Source organism: Lithobates pipiens, unplaced genomic scaffold (genome assembly GCF_037356315.1).
Source record: "Lithobates pipiens isolate NorthernLeopardFrog02 unplaced genomic scaffold, aLitPip1_a1.2 Scaffold_1, whole genome shotgun sequence".
Classification (NCBI taxonomy): Eukaryota; Metazoa; Chordata; class Amphibia; order Anura; family Ranidae; genus Lithobates; species Lithobates pipiens.
The window spans coordinates 34,706-53,008 of NW_027507685.1; the positions used below are offsets into that span (position 1 = coordinate 34,706).

The 18,303-nt window shown below is 42.1% G+C and overlaps 1 protein-coding gene across 1 annotated transcript in view; it reads left to right on the plus strand.

The window, feature by feature from the left end:
• Positions 1 to 12,755, plus strand: part of LOC143927409 (protein KHNYN-like) — a gene marked incomplete at its 5' end in the record, with an annotated part of 42,478 nt that extends 29,723 nt beyond the window's left edge. Inside the window, 4 exon segments of the mRNA XM_077451886.1 lie at positions 8,073 to 8,169; positions 11,118 to 11,225; positions 11,322 to 11,429; positions 11,845 to 12,755. Coding sequence (XP_077308012.1) covers positions 8,073 to 8,169; positions 11,118 to 11,225; positions 11,322 to 11,429; positions 11,845 to 12,136 — 605 coding nt within the window.
• Positions 12,756 to 18,303: the final 5,548 nt, after the last annotated feature.

Sequence of the window (18,303 nt, forward strand, 5' to 3'; positions counted from 1 at the left end):
TTTGGAGTTGGTGCAGTTTCTGCATGATTTTGGTCCCATAAACTTCAATGGAAACACATGAAAAACACATGTAAACTGCATGTACATGCGCTGTTTGTTAGGAACTGGTACCTGCTGGCATCCTAGCAACTTGAGACTCATCCCTGTTGTCAGCTGGGGATTCCTGGATGACAGCAGAATGTAAACAAAGGAGCCCATCATTAAAAATGAAAAAATAACAGTGTGGGGATCCCCCCACAATGGATTTTAAGGGGGACACTACGCCAAAAGGGAAAAAAAAGGCAAGTGATCCTCTCCAAAATCTATACCAGACTCTTATCCCAGCATTCAGCCTTAGTGTGCTTATATCCCCCGTCCCCCCTTCCCAAACCATACCAGGCCTCATGCCCTCAACATGGGGGGGGGGTACTTTGTTGGAGGACACCCCCTGGCAAATCACCTTGTCATCATGTTGATGAGGACAAGGGACTCTTCCCCACAGCTTTGGCTCTGTGGTTGTGGGGGTCTGCGGGCTGGAGGCTTTCTGAAATCTGGAAGCCCCCTTTACCAGTAAGGGTCCCCAGTTTTTGTCAATGTCCCAGGTTGTACATCGATCATCAACCTTGTCATCCAGTGATGCAAAATCCATGATGGCTACCGACCTTTTCAGTGCTGCTACTGTAGCTCCTGCTCTCTCAGTGCAGCTTCTCTGAACTTCCAGTATTCACAGGAAGGAAATAACAGTGGACAGTGCACTCTCCAGTCAGTCTGTTAGCTTGGAGGAAGAACAAGGCATGGGGGAGTGTCTTGCCCCACCCTAGGCTATGAAGCTGTCTTTTTCTATAGATGCATACAGTGTAGAGAGACATTGTAGTCCCAGCATGCAAGGAGGACTTTAAGGATGCTACAAAGGAAAGGAGCCACCCTGAAACTGAAAACCTGAGACAATGGTCATGGCACCAGCCTAAACAATAACCTTGACAGGATTAAAAGATGCACTGCATACTCAGTAAGTGAATAAATCAGCTGCTGGAAGTGCTTAAAACATTGAGGGTTTAATATCACTTTAACCACTTGCCCACTGGGCACTTAAACCCCCTTCCTAACCAGACCAATTTTCAGCTTTCAGTGCTCTCACAGTTTGAATGACAATTACTCAGTGATGCAACACTGTACCCATATGAATTTTTTGTTCTTTTTTTCATACAAATAGAGTTTCTTTTGGTGGTATTTAACCACTTCCCACCCGGCCGATGCATATATACGGCCGGGTGGGAGCCGTCTACTCCTGATAGGACGTTCAGGAACGTCATTCAGGAGTAGCGGGATCGCGCGCAGCGGCGCGTTTCCGATGTGCTCGTGTCACCCGGACACGGCACATCTCAGATCGGCAGGAGGGCTCTGTGATTGGCCCTCCTGATCACATGACGGCCGTGTCCAATCACGGCTGTCATGTGATGTAAACAAACAGCCGGTTGCTAGGCAATCGGCTCTCCTCTCCTCACACGGAAGTCACCGCTGAGGAGAGGAGAGCAGAACGCTGCAGCCGGCTGATGATCAGTGAGTATGGGCTGCTTTTTACAGCTTTTTACTCACTGATCATCAGTGTAGTGTAAACACACAACACACCACACAGTACAAACACATTCCCCACATATGTCCCCAAAACACACATGTCCCCAAAACATACATGTCCCCAAATAATAAAAACACATGTCCCTAATAATAAAAACATGTCCCCCACATATGTCCCACTAAAATCACATGTCCCAATGATTATCTGCACACATATGTACGTGATCACCTGCACACATATGTACATGATCATTTGCGTACATATGTCCGTGATCACACAAACCAATTATTATACACTTAACGGAATTTTTTTTACCAAAAACATGTAGCAGAATACATTTTGGCTTAAATTTATGACAAAATTTGATTTTATTGGATTTCTTTTCAAATAGAAAAAAGAAAATATTGTTTTTTTTCCAAATTTCCGCTATTTTTGCGCTTATATCGCAAAAAAAAAAAAACGGAGTCGTGAATAAATAACACCAAAATAAAGCTCTATTTGTGCGAACAAAATGATAACAATTTCATTTGGGTACAGTGTAGCATGACCGCGCAATTGTCACTGAAAGCGCTAGAGCGCTGAAAGCTGAAAATTGGGCTGGGAAGGAAGGGGGTGAAAGTGCCCTGTATTGTAGTGGTTAATCACCTCTGGGTTTTTTATTTTTTGCACTATAAATAAAAAAAGACCGAAAATTTTGTAAAAAAAAAAAAAAGCATTTTTCTTCGTTTCTGTTATAAAATTTTACCAATTGGTGATTTTACTTCAGAAATTTTGGCCAAAATGTATACTGCTACATATCTTTGGTAAAAATAACCCAAATAAGTGTATATTATTTGGTCTTTGTGAAAGTTATAGAGTCTACAAGCTGTGATGGCAATCATTGAAAATTGATCACATCTCATGTACTGACAGCCTAATTTCTTGAGACACTAATGCTGGCCATATACTATACGAAAATTCGTCCAAAATTTTGTCATTTGAACAGTTCGTTCATGTTTCGGCCAGCAAATGGGCACAAAATCGGTATTTGTTGTGACATTTTTGAGCCGAATAAATGAAGGACGAGTTAGTAAATTTTCTGCCGAACGAAGGATAAATTGAAAGGTTTAATGTGTTTCCTGTCCGAACTGTTGCACTAGGTATATGTAAAAAAAAAAAAAAAAAAAAAAAAAAATGTATTAATTTATGTCCACTAAATGATTTATCGGTCATTACATGATGGCACTATCGTTTGCTCTCGCGGCCGTATGTTCGTTTTTTCAAAAATGGGTTTTGCAGTTTTTTTTTTGTATAGTGTATGGCCAGCATAACAAGCCAGGGAAGTACAAATATCTCACAAATAAAGCTTTCTTTTGGTGGTATTTGATCACCTCTGTTTTTTTTTTATTTCTTATTTTTTTATTTTGCGCCATAAACAAAAAACGACAATTTTGAAAAAAAAGACCATCATTTTTTACTTTCTGCTATAAAACATATCCAATAAAAAAAATAGAAAAAAGACAATTTCTTCATAACTTTAGACCAATATGTATTCTGCTACATATTTTTGGAAAAGATAAATCCCAATAAGTATATGATTGGTTTGTGCAAAGGTTAGAGTGAAGTGGTTAGACACCACGCTTGGCTAGTAAAAAGTTCAAACATATTAAACATAAATGGGTGAATCAAACATAACACTTGTTATAATCGTCCCACTTTGTGAAATAAAGTGCTTGTGCGTAGATAAACAATCGGTGCTCCAATGCCCAGTGTTCAGACACAGGTACCCCACATGGATGTACACTCACCCCTAAATGTTGATCACCTATCGCTAGAGTGGGCGCTTGCGCTTTGTGGGGAATATAGAACCCTTAGATGGTTTATTCCAAGGTCAGCTGTACTTAGGATGATCCTCCATGGATGGGAAGAAAAAAATTACAGAAGGGGGGCTCCCATAGTGTAAAAACGTAATTTGTTAAAAGAATTCAAAGGAAAAAAATATAAGATGCATTCACATGGTTTGGTGCCTGTGCCTGGCACCCAGTGTGATCAGCATGTGTTTTAATGACGGGTAACGCTCGGTCCCCTGTATTTGTTTTTCGGGCGAATCTGGTGTCGCGATGATGCGATCAAGCCTCAACCCGTTATAGCCAATAGGAAGGGCCATCAGCAGGAAAGTTAGAGTGTCTACAAACTATTGCATATTTTTATTCATTTATTTATTTTACTTATAATGGCTACGATCAGCTTTTAGCAGGACTGTGATATTTTGGCGAACATTCTGACACTAACCGATACTTTTGAAAATTTTTGGGAACCAGTGACACTTATACAGTGATCTGTGCTAAAAATATGCACTGTCACTGTACTAATGACACTGGCTGGGAAGAGGTTAACAGGGGCGATCAAAAGGTTAACTGGGTGCCTAGCCAGTGTTTTACTATACTGTGTGGGGTGCTTTTTCTACGGGAAAAGATGGAATGTATTCCAAACTCCACCCCCCCCGTCAGAACAGTGATCTACTATTTATATAGGTAGATCACAGTTCTGTCTTGCTGCCATATGATCGGTGGGTGCTGGAGGACATTGAGTACCCTGCACCTGTCGATTGGCTTTCGCTATGTATAATGACAGCAGAAGCGAGCCTCCAGCAGTGCGCATGCGTGCCCCCTACCCGAACGTGTAAAATTGCTATAGAACAGACCTAAAGTGGTTAATACATGTAGAATAAAACTAATTTATATTATACTTTAACCGCTAGCCGACCAGCCACCGCAGTTATACTGTGGCAGGTTGGCACGGCCGCGCAAATTGCCATAGGTATACGGTGGTTCTTTAAGACACTATTACAGGCGAGCGCACGCAGCATGTCCTCGGAGCCAATGTGTGATGTCCGCCGGGCATCCGCGATCACTTGTGACAGAACGAGAATGGGGATGTTTGTGTGTGTGTGTGTGTGTGTGTGTGTAAACACACAAATCCTGGTTCTGAAAAGGGAGAGGAGACAGATTGTATGTTCCTCCTCTAGTCACTCCCATCCCCCCACAGTTAGAACACACAGGGAAGAAACACATATAACTCCCTAGTGTTAACCCCTTCCCTGCCAGTGGCATTTATACAGTAATCAGTGGATATTTTTAGTAGTTATCAGTAGATTTTCACGCTTTTCTCTGTCATTTAGGCACCACTGCCCTCTATTGCCGATTTCATTTGATACTATCCAAATGCAGTGGCGGCCCACCCATAGGGGGCGCAGGGGGGCGCAAGCTACTCATTATAAAAAAATACTGACGCTTTAAGTGTGAGCGGGACACCGGACACACAGGTGTATGGGAAGCATGATGTGCTGCAATCGCTGAAAAAATAATAATAAAAAAAAAGTATGTGTGCTGGACCAATGCAGGCGTTTGCCTTTCGTGCAAGCACGATGGGACAGGGTGCTTTACTTTTTATTAATTTCTACATTTTATTTATTTATTTGAGATTTTTATTTACATACTGTCATACCTCAGCCCTTGCTTGGACACCCCACACTCCGCACTTGGATTTTGATCTTCAGTAACCATTTAGAAATGTTGGGAGATGCTCCTTGATCTAACTACAACATTCAGACCCCCTCCCCTTAGAGAAATGCATGTATGTGGCTGTGTCTCTGCGGGTTCACATTACCTCAGCTCCTGAGACAGACACTCTCAGTGGCCCTCACAGTCTTTTTATACATATTGTGCATCCGCTCCTGAGGAAGTGGAGCGAATCCACAAAACGTGTAGAGCTTATAGCTTATGGCTTAGCAAGCCGTGTATTGAACCTCCACAAAGAGATCCCTGCTTGACCACAAAAAGCGAATGGTCCCACTTTGCAGCTTGATGGCAGAGGACAGGCTTTCTCCTCCTGTTGAGGTTGCTTTTTAAAGAAACAATACAGTAAGACTTTGCACATCTATTGCTTTAAAGCACATGGAATGTATTTAACTAATTTGAACTGGCGGTTCAATTGCGCTTTAATTCTGCTACTTATTCACCTTTCTCACCATTGCCGAAATGATGCTTCTCACTCAGGTTTCCAATGGCTACTAATTACTTGGGGAGTTCAGTTCAAACTACTAATTGTCACCTACAAAGCCCACTACAAAATAGTGCCTCTATATCAGTGATGGCGAACCTTGGCACCTCAGATGTTTTGGAACTACATTTCCCATGATGCTCAACTACACTGCAGAGTGCATGGGCATCATGGGAAATGTAGTTCCAAAACATCTGCTGTGCCAAGGTTCACCATCACTGCTCTATATACTTCCTTAGTAATTGAATTACCCTACCTTGTATACTCGATTCCTCCAAAACTTAGGCCAGCATTTCTGTTAAACATTGTTTTGCTTCATATTGCTAAACAGAGTCATTTTATAAGCATTCGTTGTACAACACAACATAAGATGTTGCTGAATAAAGACACTGAGCTTGATTTACTAAAGGAAAATAGATTTTGCATTTACTCCAGAGCTTAGTAAATGAGGTAAAGCTTCGCTTTGCAAAGAATACTCAATCACATGCAAGGAAAATAGAAAAAAAAAGTATTTTTGCTTGCACATGATTGGGATCATGGCAGTCAGCAGAGCTCCTCCTCATTTACTAAGCTCTGGAGAAACTGCACTTGCAAAATTCACAGTTTATTTGCCTTTAGTAAATCCATGTTATTGGGTGATTCCATCTGCCAATATCCCCCCATTACCAATAAATCAATATTGGGAGGAAAATCAAATCACAAGTACAGATATACTCCACCAAAATGTTTGCAATTTGAATCTAATATAAAAAAAAATAACGCTAATAGCAAAAGGTGTGGGTAATACTTGGTACCTCTTCTAGGCACAGAATTGTATCACTTAAGGCAGAGTTCCAGTCCCCCAAACAGGTTTTTTTTCTTTTTTAACCACTTCAGCCCTGGAAGATTTCCTCCCTTAATGAATAGGCCATTTTTTGGAATACAGCACTGCATCGCTTTAACTGACAATTGCGCGATCGTTATACCAAAACAAAATTGACATCCTTTTTTCCCTCAAATAGAACTTTCTTTTGGTGGTATTTGATCACCTCTGCATTTTTTATTTTTTGTGCTATAAACAAAAAAAGAGCAACAATTTAGAAAAAACAAACAAACAATATTTATTTACTTTTTGCTGTAATAAATAAATATCCAAAAAAAAACAAAAACAAATTTCTTCATCGGTTTAGGCCAATATGTATCCTTCTACATATTTTTGGTAAAAAAAAAATCGCAATAAGCGTATATTTATTGGTTTGCTCAAAAGTTACAAAATAGGGGATAGATTTATGGCATTTTTATTTATTTATTTATATTTTTAATAGTAATGGCGGCGATCTGTGATTTTTTTTTTAGCAGGACTGTGAGATTGCAGTGGACGGATCAGACAATTTTGACACTTTTTTGGGACCATTGACATTTATACAGCGATCAGTGCTATAAAAGTGCACTAGTGTGTAAATGTCACTGGCAGGGAAGGGGTTAACACTAGGGGGCAATCAAGTTGTTAAATGTGTTCCCTCAAGTGTGTTTATAACTGTGGGGGGGGGGACTGACTGGAGGAGGAGACAGATCGCTGTTCCTAATTACTAGGAACGAGGTCTCTCCTCTCCTGTCAGAACGGGGATTTGTGTGTTTACACGCACAAATCCCCGTTCTGGCTCTCGTGCCCGCGATTGCGGATGTCTGGAGGACATCAGGGCCGCAGGTTACGCACATTAGGTTCCCGGCTGTGCAGCAGGCATGCGCCTCCTGCGCGCCCACCTGCTATCGCTCATAAAAAAAGGAGCTAACATACCAGTACGACAATTTGCGTGAACAAGCTGACCTGCCGCCGTATAATAACGGTGGCTGGCCTGCAAGTGGTTAAAGACTGCTCTGTAATTGTCTAAACCTGTACATGAACATTTCTAATGTCATATCTTTATCACTTTCTTTAAAAATACTTTGTTACAGATCTCGGAAGCAGGCAGGTTCCATTTTAGCTATGGGCATCTGAAGCCTTCCTGTGTTCATTTCCTTCCTGGATTTCTGTGCAGCTGGATACCCAGCATGCACCTCCCAAAACTCATCCAGTAATGCCGCTGCACGGCTCTCCTTCTTCCAATAACGTGAGATTTTGGCAGTAGGCGATTCGCAAAGGGCTCCTGGGATACATGACGCCGCTATCCCAGGAACCCTTGCAAATCGCTTAGTGACGTAATCGCCTAGGCGGGGACGGGCAGAAGTAAAGGAGGATTAACACAGGAAAAGATACTTAGAAAAAATTGCTTTTGGAAAAGGATGAGCTTGGGGGTATACAATAGGGAAAAAGTTCAGAAAATGGGTGGAACACCGCTTTAAATAAGCATGTTAATTTAAATGTATTAGCAAGGCATGAAACCACTACTTCTTTTTAATCTGAGCTATAAATAATATACAGTTGTACAGAGAAGGAAGTGGTAAGGTATACACAAATAATTACATTTTTCTTTCTTTCTTTCTTTTTTTTTAATAGAGCAACATTTCTTGGCAGAGCTAAATGATCTAGGTCTTCTATCTTTCACCCCCTCAAGGACTGTGGAAGGCAAAAGAATAACATCTTATGATGACAGGTAACAGCATTATCACAAGAACATGACAAGCTCGTAAATAAATTCTATTTGGCACCATTTTACTCCAGATGACTAGCTCGCAATTCTCTTTCCCTGAGGTCAAATAAGCAGAATTCGCCATATAACTAAAGTAATGCCTTCTATTCAATAACTGAATTCAGTAGGTTTGGGAGACAATTACCGTAAGTCCTCTGTGGGGGTTATTATCATTGATTAGGGCAAAAAAATAAAAAATCCTGTCCTTTTGGTACCCTGGGAATTTCCAAGCAACAGCTCATTATTATTGACTTTCGGTAAGAAGATGGATTTGTCATTCACAACGGGCAGTTTTAGCGGTTGGATCATTTCCTACAACCAAGTATTTACTGCAGATGGGTAATGTAATGCAGACCAAAAGTGTAAAGTGCAAAGAAACTAGATAATATGCATACCGTATATACTCGAGTATAGGCCGACCCGAATATAAGCCGAGGCCCCCAATTTACCCCCAAAAAAACTGGCAAACTTATTGACTCGTGTATAAGCCGAGGGTGAGACATGCCTGTCCATCCCTGTGTGTGTGTCCGTCCATCCCTGTGTGTCCGTCCATCCCTGTGTGTCCGTCCTTCCCTGTGTGTCCGTCCATCCATCCCTGTGTGTGTGTGTGTCCATCCATCCATCCATCCCTGTGTGTGTGTGTCTCCATCCATCCATCCATCCATCCCTGTGTGTGTGTGTCTCCATCCATCCATCCATCCATCCCTGTGTGTGTGTGTCTCCATCCATCCATCCATCCCTGTGTGTGTGTGTATCCATCCATCCCTGTGTGTGTGTGTGTCTCCATCCATCCATCCATCCGTGTGTGTGTGTCTCCATCCGTGTGTGTGTGTGTGTGTGTGTGTGTGTGTGTGTGTGTGTGTGTGTGTGTGTGTGTGTGTGTGTGTGTGTCCAGCCTACCTGCACCTACACCCGCAGCAGATCGCAAAACGCAGTGCGGAAATGAATAGGGTTTGCAGTGTTAGCTGCATGGCAATATAGTGTGAACCAGGGCTGAGGACCCATTCACTTTGGCAGGGAAAAGGGAATAGTTGAGTCGCAGATTTATTCCCGCTGGCCACCCACACAGAGAAGACCATCCAGCAGCCACTTTGCGTCATAGCCACGACAAAAATCCCATCATGTTTAGTGGGCAGTACAGGTGTGTGTGTGTGTGTGTGTGTGTGTGTGTGTGTGTGTGTGTGTGTGTGTGTGTCCAGCCTACCTGTGTCCCGAGCCTTTGTCCCGAGCCTCCGTCCCGTGTCGTGCCTTGCCTTCGTCCCGTCCCGTCCCGTGCCGTGCCTTGCCTTGCCTCCGTCCCGTGCCCTCTTCGTCGGCGGCCATTGTAAAATTCAAAAGCCGCGCCTCCTCCTTCGCCTGTGATAGGCGGAACACTGAATTTCCCAGCAGCCTGTGTTCCGCCTATCACGGACGTCGTATCATCCTCGTCCGTAGTACGAGGATGAGACGATGCCCGTGATAGGCGGAACACAGGCTGCTGGGAAATTCAGTGTTCCGCCTATCACAGGCGAAGGCGGAGCCGGAGGCGCGGCTTTTGAATCATAGAATGGCCGCTGTCTGTCTGCTCGACACGCTGATCGAGCGGGCAGACAGCGATGACTCGAGTATAAGCCGAGGGGGGCACTTTCAGCCTCAAAAAAGAGGCTGAAAATCTCGGCTTATACTCGAGTATATACGGTAATCGGATCCCTGACACTTCCTGGTCACAAACAGCCCAGCCAGTTTATCTAATCTGTTAGGAGAAATTTCTGCAAAGACTGTCTCCCAAAGTGCTGGGGACACCAGTTTTGTTTTTATGTATCTTAAAGTTTCACTAAGGCCCCAGTCACACTTGTGCGACTTGTCTTGTGACTTGGGACTGCAAAGTCGCATGACAAGTTGTACCCCATGATTTCCAATGAGTGTTTATATCTGTGCGACTTTACTACTTTGGTTTGACTTTGATGTGACTTGAGGTCCATAGACTTCAAGATTACACAGGCAATGCTTCAAGTCGCGTCAAAGTCGTGGCAAAATGTTGTCAAAGTCACAGCAAAATCACAGAAAAAATTGAGACAAAGTCACGTGACTTTTAGGTCACACAAGTGTGAAAGGGGCCTAAGCTCACATCATAAAAAACTATCAATTAATGCTATATTACATGCTGTTCAAACTCACTCAGTCCTTATGAGATTGGTTTTCTGTATTTTGAAAAAAGACCCTGGTTGATCCTGCTGCTCTCTCTCGCCACCTTCTGTCCATGTCCCCAATTCGGCTAGGGATTTTGCAGCTGTGGTGAGTTTCTATGCCGAGCATTTCCTCCATATCACATCTGAGCAGCCCATGTGACTATAGAGTCGCGCGCGCGCGTGTGTGTGTGTGTGTGTGTGTGTGTGTGTGTGTGTGTGTGTGTACACAGTGGTAAATGACAGCCCACTCTCTCCCACCTCCTCCATGTCCACTAACCAGCTAAACACAGTGGGGGGGGGGGGGGTGGAATATTACATATAGATTGATGGAGGCATCGCCTACCTCTTATTATAAGACACAGGCTGGAGGGGCATGGCACAGCTTGTGACTAGCAGAAATCCACTCACACCATGTTATTTCCACAAATTAATACATATTTAATTTCAAATATATATTTGTATGGCAAATTAAAACAGTTTATTTATATTAATTATTTATTTTGACTCTGTATTCCAAAGGCTATATATTTATTTATTTTGAACATGTGACCAGCAGAAGAGGACTAGAAGCGCCTCCTGCTTATGTTTCCCTGCAAACAGGCTGGGAAAGAGCTGGGTCATGTGACAGCTGTATATCAACTAGGATTTTTTTTGATTCATTTTTGTTGATTAGTTGTTACTGGACTATTGAAATTAGGTCAAACTTATTTTCCAGTAACATTTTATTTGTCTGACTCTACACAGGTTCATGCTTCAGCTGGCCGAGAGGACAGATGGTGTCATAGTCACAAATGATCAGTTACGGGACATATTTGCAGAATCTCAAGCTTGGCAAAATATAATAAAGGACAGGTGCATAAATATTCAATTAAAAAGCCTAATCTCTCTAATATGGTAAACCTTTTATAACTGTTGTGCTTCTTTTCTTGTCTTTGGGGAATGTTACAGAGTGCTACAATTCACCTTTGTTGGAGACATATTTATGGTACCAGATGATCCCTTGGGGAGAAACGGGCCACCACTGGACCAGTTCCTGACCAAGAACTCGCTGCCCAAGTTAGTCTCATTGAAAAAAAATATTGATATTTCTCTTTTTTTATATATTTTGCTTGAAGTGGTTCTAAAGGCTCTAGGATTTTTACCTTCATGCATTCTATACATGAAGGTAAAAAAAACCTTCCTTGAGCAGCAGCCTCCCTAATACCCGAGCCCCATTGCAATCCATCAATGTGCAGGAGAGCCTCGGCTCTCTGGGGACTCTCCCTCCTCATTGACCATTGGTTCCCAAGCAAGCTGCTTTCTCTAGAGGCGCTTGGCAGGAGGGAGGGACCAGGAGCTCTGGCTGGGGACCCGAGAAAAGGAGGATTAGGGCTGCTCTGTGCAAAACCACTGTATATAACAGGTAACTATGACACGATATTTTAAAAAAATGCCTTTAATATCTCTTTAACACTAACATGTTTTCATTTAGATTCAAGGCAAAAGGCCACTCATTTGCTGGTAGAAAATCTCACACATCCCAAAGTCCACCAAGGCCATCAGCTCAGACAGAGGTCCTCAACCTCAGAGACAGAAAGCCAGGTGGACACAAGGGCAAAGAAGAGACAGAACTACGCTCCCACTGGGAAACTGAGAGACTAAGGAATGAGCTTCTAAGTATCTTTCCCCAACAAGATACCAAAGTGGACTTTGTCCTGCACAGAGAGCCATGTCTTAAAGATCTTAACAAGCTCTCAGACCTCATGATTAACCTCAAGTTTTGATCTGTGTGAAGCTGCAAAAGGGAGAAACACGTGTATTATCAGAGACTGCATAAACCACAGGCTGGTGTCTATGCATATTGTTTATAAAATGTTGAACACAAACTCTTTTAGAGTATTTAATATTTAAAAGCAATTATTTGCAGATTTGTTTTTTTTTATATATTTTTTAAAGATGTATGTATATGTTGCATTATTTAAATATGATTTTTTTTAAATGCTTTGTGTTGATAAAATTTAATTCCTTTTAATGCTGCTTGGCTTTTCCACTGCTTTAATTGTAATGTAACATTTAGGAAATTACAAGCTAGAACTGATTTTTTTTCTTTTCTAATTGCCAGCTACTACTATAGAACTTCTAGTCTGTATGATGTCACCCCACAACATTCTGTAAAGGAAATACATACAGACAGTCCAGCAAGAAGACAGCTGTATTTAAAGTAGGGTTCTGCTTACATTCTTGGACAGCAATCTGCTGTTTGAGCACAGCTGCAGAGGCTGTTGATAACTGATAATGTATCAGGTTTTAAAGGTTCTAATTCACCACCATAAACTGTAATGTGTGTAAATGTATGTATTTTCCTACAGGCTTATTGAATTCAAAATAAAAATATATTTTTAAGTTGTCAGCTTTTATATCTGATCCTGGCAGTCTGTTTCAGGTCACCACATACCTGAAGAGACACACTTTCACAGACTCTGAATTATTGACTATTGCACATGCTCACTCTAAGAAAAATCAGAATAAGCATATGTAAGATGTTGTCTTGCTTGGTTAAGGGGAATGAGATTCTATACTATACCAGGAACAGACCACCTGGCACCAAGCCTGGGTGCTTCTGCCAAAATATAGCTTCCTCAACTCTGGAATAAGGAGCAAGGTATTATAACTGATCATTGCACCCAAGAACTAGACAACACTAGCTTAGGTGCAAACTGGAACTGACCCTTATTGTAAACTCACACACAATATATACCACACAAAATCAGGTAAGAGCTTGATCACATTATTCTAAACGATGCAAGCAGTAATATCAGTACATCTAATGAACAGCTAAAATAAACATCCCACAATGGTTTGGTAACAAGGTAAAGTGGATACAATGCTAGTTACATCTCCAAGAGGATTTGCAGACAGACAGAAACAATTGGTGACTCAATTAACAATGGGAATTCACACCTAGGAGACACACAATGGGTAAATTATACTATGAGAGAGAGACACCCTAGTAAACAGATTATACTTAACAGCAGGAAACCCCAGCATCCAGTTGTTTAAAGCTGACTATAATACTCTGTTTAGAGTCTCTAAATCTAGAAAGGGGGTTGAAGTAATCAATGTTAATTTGGGCACAGAGGCCCTAAATCTGTATTCAGGTCCTAGGTTCCCACAGTCTGTGTGTTTTCAGGGAAACGTGGACTCGAATCTGAAGCAAAACTACTCCAAAGGTCCCCCAGGCACACACCACCCAAAGAATAGAGCCCCTTCAAAAGCCAGGGCCCATAGTAGGCAAAAGGCTACCCTGCACTCCAAAAGCCCCTGTCCCTGTTAGGTCTGTCATGTTACCCTTCTGAAAATCAGGGATTCTTAAGAGAGAAAAACTGGGTGACTGCTATTTTGCTTTATATCACCAAATGTTTACAGAAAGTAAAGGCCAAAGAAACCACAAAAATGAGAATGAAAATAGGAGAAGGGGAAATTGGATCTAGCTAAACTTAAAACTGCTCCCACCCCCCCTTCTAACTCCTATACCAGGGATATGCAATTAGCCGACCTCCAGCTGTTTCAAAACTACAAGTCCCATCATTCCTCTGCCTCTGGGTGTCATGCTTGTGGCTGTCAGAGTCTTGCTATGCCTCATGGGAGTTGTAGTTCTGCAACAGCTGGAGGTCCGCTAACTGCATATCCCTGTCCTATACTAACTGCCCTGTAGAAGCTATTCTCAGGGCACTCTAGTCTAGTGACATGATCAGCTCCCAGTAACTGACTTCAGGGGGAAAGAGAGAGTGCTGACAAGGGCTAAAGTACCTGGGCAGTGACATCACCCACAGGCTTACTCTATGGGGCATCCGATGTCCACTGTCCCTCTTCTTCCCTGCAGCCAGTCACTGGGAGATGATCATGTGATTGGACCAGATCGCCCTGAGAATAGGTAACTACAAACATCTTCCTTCTACAGAGTAGATAGAATAAGAGTTAGGAGGACGTAGGAGCTATTTTAAGCTTAGTAAGATCTAGCCTCGACTTCCACTTTAGGCCTGGAACAAACAGCAGACTTTCTAAGTAAACAGAGGCTTGAAAAGCTTTGGTGCATGCCAGATTACACAGTATTCGAGGCTATTCTAGACTAATAAACTAAGTGCAGACAGGTTTTGTTTAACTTATAATGGAGGTAACAAGTGGGGAACATTTAAGTGATATTTTACTTCAGTTTACACAGATACAGATGAAACTTTACCCCTCACCGTGCAAGTACTGTAGACAGAGCCACCAAGTTAAGGATAGGAGTTATGAAGTTTCTTGAATGCTGCAAGTATTGCCAAATCTGACTGCCCTTCATTCTACTCAAGACGGTTGATCCTTTATCAGTACTGAAAATATAGGGAGCCTACCAGTTGGTTAAGAGATTACAGTACCTACCACTGCTTTTACAGTGTTATATACGTCTCAGACAACACTCAAGTACAGGTTAAAAGAAGTATTTTGAATATTTGGGTTTTTAAATATACAATTTTGCAACGTATATGAATTTTTGTCATATTTTGTTGCATCCTATTGCTTATAAACCTTGTATACATACAGTCCATGCAGCCCAGTGATGGTTGAATTCCAGTGATGGGTTCCTCATGGTGTCTAACAGTAGATCATGCTTGTGTAGTGAAATGTCAATGATTTAGTGCTGCACTATAGCCAACAATATATAGTAAAAGTCCAAGAAGAAGTCCATCAAATAGACCATGTCTGTTTGATGTGTGTTCAAATAGCCGTTTATGCATTAGTCAATGCAGGGGTACAAGCAGAAGACAGGGACAGAATTTTGTCACCCTATAACTGGTAGTGCCTGAACAAGGACCTTCATAGCAGGATCATTAGGTATTACATTAATACAAGCTATAGATTATTAACACGATAAAGCTTCTATGAGGTTTACACATACTGTAAAGGGCAACTATCACAAAACATATCAGAGCATTCCTTTGATTCTTGGAACATGTGTGAATATACACAATTAGCCAAGCAAACAGGGACATGAATGAAGAGATGCACTTGAACATGCAAACTGTAATGAAGATGGATAAGAGCCCTTAAAGATGCAAATTGAGACATGCATAACTGGGAGCACTTGACCATGCAATTTCCATTTTTGTAGACAAATACAATCCAATTATGAAAAATCTACTAGAATGTAAATGGTAATCTACTGATCAGGGCTATGACTAGTGGTGATTGAAACTTTAATAGGGGCTCGCCACTCTGTGATAAGTAATATTTCATTTACAACTGCTGTCTAAGGGAGGCCATACATAAATCTTTTTTTTCTTTTCCATTCAACCATTGAACAAAAAAAAAAAAAATGAACCAATTCCCCTATCCACAGATTTTATGTGGATGGGGGAAGCCTCCTGTTGAGCTATTGTATTTAGCTGGCAGGGATTTTTCCCCTCCGGCAGAATACAATGATCAGTGTTGCCAGCTATAGCCGGCGGCGCTGATCATTTTGGAAAAAAACCTAGATAGATCAACTTGTGTACAACCAGATTGTCCCTACATGGATTGAAATTTGGCCAGTCCCACTCAAACCCGCTAAATTTCAATCCATGTATGGCCGGCTTAAAACAGTAATCTCTTGGAGAAAATAGAATAAAACACAGACAACAAGCGTTAAAGAAAAAGAGTATACATTAAATGTAAACAAAAGCAATGTTGAATTAGTGAATGATATTAAGACATTTTGTTAAACGTTCTAAATAACGACCTTGCCAGGAAATCCCTTCCCAAAGCATCCCTATATGAGGGGATGGGAGACAATTTTGGGACAGGACTCTAGATATGTGGAGGATCTTGACTCAGGCCCACAGGAATTCTATTTGCACGCATAATAAAGAAAATGCTTATCCAATTGTCATTAATTGGTATTATACCCTAAAGGGTTGCACTCTATGTATCTAGCTAATAACAATCACTGGAGATGTAATTCAGAGGTTGGTTTTCTGTACCACCTGTGGGCCTGTCTGAACATTTCACCCTACTGGCAGAATGTCAATACATGCTTTTTAAACTGACAGACTGCAAGCTGGACTTACAGTAAGTCTAGTACACACTGTTAGCTTTTCTTTTTTTTCCCGTTAAACTCAGCAGGCTGGACGAAGAAAAAAAAAAAACAAGAGCTCGGGAGGAACCGCTGTACTATGCAATGTTAGTACAGTGATCTCTCCTGTCCAGTGATGTGTTTTGGTTTTGCTGGTTTTTGCTGCCCTAGGCAAGCCTAAAATGGGGCGCCCCCCCCATCTAAATTTGTCCCACCCCAGCCATGGTATACCATTCTTGTCTTAGCCCTTGTACACATGGTCGGAGATTCCGACGGAATGTGTCCGATCGGAGCGTTTTGTCGGATATTCCGACTGTGTGTGGTATGCATCGGACTGTTTCCGTCGGAATATCCGTTGGACCAAATTTTCCAACTTGCTGGAAATATTTTCCGACAAACTGCTCCGATCGGACATAGTCCGATCATGTGTAGAGAATTCCAATGGGACAAAGTGCCGCGCATGCTCAGATCAAATTCCTACATCAAAGCTATTGGCTACTAGCCTGAACGTAGTCCCATCGTAACGAAATTACGTCATCACGTTCTGAAAGATCGGATTTCTGACCGTGTGTATGCAGCAGTTTCGGACAAGATCCGTCAGACAAAATCCGACGGATTTGGTTGCCGGAATCTCCGACCGTGTGTACAAGGGCTTAGTGTCTGATGAGAAAGATGCAGCCATTCACAGTGAACAGCTGCTGCTTCCTCATCAGACCCTGAGAGATGTTTTGTCCAAGTACCACATATGTGGTCAATATTGCAGGATAAGCAGGACATAGGACAGGGTCAGCAGGGCAGAGGATGAGGCAACACTGATAAAGCTGCACTGATATGTGGCACTGATTGGCAGCACTGATTGGCACGCTGTGACAGTGTGAGGAAAGGAATGTCGATAATAACCATCAAGTGTGTTTACATTGTGAGCAGCTATGATTGGACACATCTGATCACATGTTAAAGAGCTGCTGTGATTGGCTCCGAAGGACACAGTGATAACAGAGCACGCCGGGTGGGCACTGCAGTGGGTGCGTAGGGTTCTGGGAGGATGTTAATAGATGCCCTCCCAGAACCAGGCGACCATTCTGTAGCCGTCATTTGGCTAAAATGTGGTTGCCTGGGGGGCGACGCCGCCCCCATGAAAAATGCCACCCAAGGAAAATGCCTTGTTTGCCTCACAGTAGACACGCCCCTGCCCCCACCTAGGTATTGTGTTCTGACAAGGGGATGCCCCCCCCCCCCCCACCAGAAGACGCTTGTCAGCACTCTCAGCCATTGGCTACCAGTGCTGATCAGATTCCGATCAGCAGACCTTTTTTGGTCCAGCTGTTCTGTTGGACTGGTTGCCGTACACACGGGCCGAATGTTGGTTGGTTTCTATTGAACCGGTCAATGTCGCCCAATATTTGGCCGTGTGTACGGCCATTTAGATGCACCTGCTTGGATTTCCATTTTGTAGAGTGGAAAGGAACTTGAAAAAACTCTCCCGTGTTCAGAGAAACACGCTGTCTAATTACAGCTAAACTAAAACAGCAAATTCTGCACATTCTACAAGATGTCTTTGAATAAATTAAAGCGGTGAAAAAAAAAATAACTTACGTGCATTCAAATTTTTTTTCTAAATTTCTCTTTCGGAGTTCGCTTTTTTAAATTATTCCTTGACCACATACGCATTCCCAACAGGACCTATAGAGTCTTTTGTGAGTGTCCACAATGTTCATAGTGTCACTCTGTATTAAAACTCTATGTGCAGTCCTTCAGACCAACCTTTTGGAGTGGAGCGAATTCGCTGTTTCCATTTAGGAAGACATTTTGAAAAAATCAGTTACATTATTTTTATCTGATTTATGTAAAATACTACCG